Source organism: Haplochromis burtoni, unplaced genomic scaffold (genome assembly GCF_018398535.1).
Source record: "Haplochromis burtoni strain Fernald_Lab_line unplaced genomic scaffold, NCSU_Asbu1 Contig_373, whole genome shotgun sequence".
In the NCBI taxonomy this organism is placed as follows: domain Eukaryota; kingdom Metazoa; phylum Chordata; class Actinopteri; order Cichliformes; family Cichlidae; genus Haplochromis; species Haplochromis burtoni.
The window spans coordinates 249,526-251,724 of NW_024582734.1; the positions used below are offsets into that span (position 1 = coordinate 249,526).

General features: G+C 41.4%; 1 protein-coding gene across 1 annotated transcript in view; it reads right to left on the minus strand.

Moving 5' to 3' along the window:
* sts (steroid sulfatase (microsomal), isozyme S) overlaps positions 1–2,199 on the minus strand; it is a gene marked incomplete at its 5' end in the record, with an annotated part of 65,059 nt that continues 62,860 nt past the window's right edge. The window contains 1 exon segment of the mRNA XM_042228989.1: positions 1–478. Coding sequence (XP_042084923.1) covers positions 126–478 — 353 coding nt within the window. The 3' untranslated portion in view covers positions 1–125.

Genomic DNA, 2,199 nt, shown 5'->3' on the forward strand with positions numbered 1-2,199 from the left:
TGACTGCGCCCTGACAAAACAAAGGTTTAATCGTGGATTTGAGAAGTTCATATGAAGTGTCCATATTCAGATTAGTGTGACTCTAAACAGCAGCAAGGATCTTCCAGTGCCGCCTCCACAGAAGCTTACTGGTACAGCTGGCACTGACAGAGCTGCGTGACTGTGGAGCAGCAGGGCTGCAGCCAGGGCTTCCACATCAGGTTCGCGTGACTTAACTGGTTCTCCACTGGCTTCAGTGAGCGCCGATGCATCTTCACAGCTTCCTTCATTGTGGCCAGGACAAAGTGAAAGGCAGGCTCAGTGTCTGGGGTCAGCGGTGTGCTCTCTGATGGGTCCTTTGAGAGATCGAAGAGCAGAGGAGGATCGTGGAAGGTAACGTACTCCGGCGTGCAAAAGCAGATATGTGTATGGAAACATCCCATCTTGTTTTCTGGGTAGAAGTTTGGAGTGAAGTAAAAAGCTTTCCACACCGAGCTACCTGAGAACGATAAATGAAAGCACTCAGTGCCACTTTCCCTCCATGAAGCAGGGTGTTGAAGTGCAGACTTTCAACCTTAAATGTAAGACTTTTACAAACCAAAGGAAGCACAACATTTATACATTTTCAGATGCATTAATTCAACAAACTAACAATTTTATTTTAATGCTTGGATGAAAATCTGTTGTAGAAAATGACCAGCTGGAGTCTAAAACCCATGGACATCAACAAATGCAGCATTTCTTCCTGAGAGACGCTCCGTCAGGCATTTACTGCATCCACCTTCAGTTTGTGGATCCTTCTGGTTATCAACTGAAAAGCTGCTCTGCAAGATTTCGATCAGGTTTCTGCAGCATTTGTCTGAATCTGAGCAGAGTACAGCCCTGTGCACGTCACAGCTCACCCTAATAAAGCTAACATTAGCTTCATCGTGTTTGGGCCTCTTATTTAAAATTACAGCGAGAAGCTATAAACTGTTAATTCAATATTCTCTCCATGGACGCCCCTCTCTGCCTTACTGCTGCTGTCCCAAAGTGTTAAAAATAGCTTTGCAAAGTCATGTTTTCCAGACTCATACATGTTAATGACTTTGGTTCTTATCTGTTCTAGAGTGTATTTTGTGTCATGATGTGTAACTTTTTGAGATCTTTTATCCTCCTTGATTCATCGGGTCACACAGTATCCAGTTAAACTCGGCTTTCCATAAAAATGGATTCATCACAGTCAGTTGCTGATTCGACATGAGGGGGGGATTACTTGAATAGCTATGGCCACGTAGGTTTAGTTTCTTTCTCCTAAATCATCATTTGGAAACTGCATTTTGTATTTACTTTGTCTTTGTCTAATATAAAATTTGTTTGATGATCTGAAACAGGATGTGGCAAATGCACAGCACTGTATATCTGATACATTTGATGAGGGAATAACCTCGCATGGTCATGAAACTGCTTGTCATTGAACTACCTAATTCATTTTAGATCTCTGCATGAAAGTGGCTGTAATTCAGTTAATGCATGTTTGTAAAACCCCTTAAATGAAAGCTGAAATACTTCAGTCACGTATGGTTTGAAAACTACAAAAAAACGATGTCCAACAAGTTATGTCTATAACTTCTGTTCCCTTAGTCGAAATCGACGGTACAACACATAAGTATGGGATATCACGCCCTCGCGTGTCCTGGCTGAAGAAACCTTTATTCACGCCTTTACGGCAGATGACGTGTGATGACACGCGCACGGCCCCGCCCGCACATATAGCCGCTGTCATCACAGTCATCCCTCAGTTCTTACGCTCTTCACCGTAGCACTCAATTAGTTGGGTCTTGGTTTAATATCAGCACATCATCTGCATACAGGAATAATTTGTGTTCTCTGCCTCCCCCAAATATCAAATCAAATCAAATCACTTTTATTGTCACATCACATGTGCAGGCACACTGGCACAGCACATGCGAGTGAAATTCTTGTGTGCGAGCCCCACAAGCAACAGAGATGTGCAAACACAACAACAAAAACGAGCAAAATACAAGAATGGCCAACCTGAAACTAATAAATATATGTACAATATATAATAGTGTATGCATTTCTGGATGTGTATACTAAATATTTTCCGTGTGTGTGTGTGTGTGTGTGTGTGTGTGTGTGTGTATACACATTTTACAAATTAAATAGTAAAGAAAAATAAAAATAAATAAATATAAAAATATACAGAGTTGAATATGT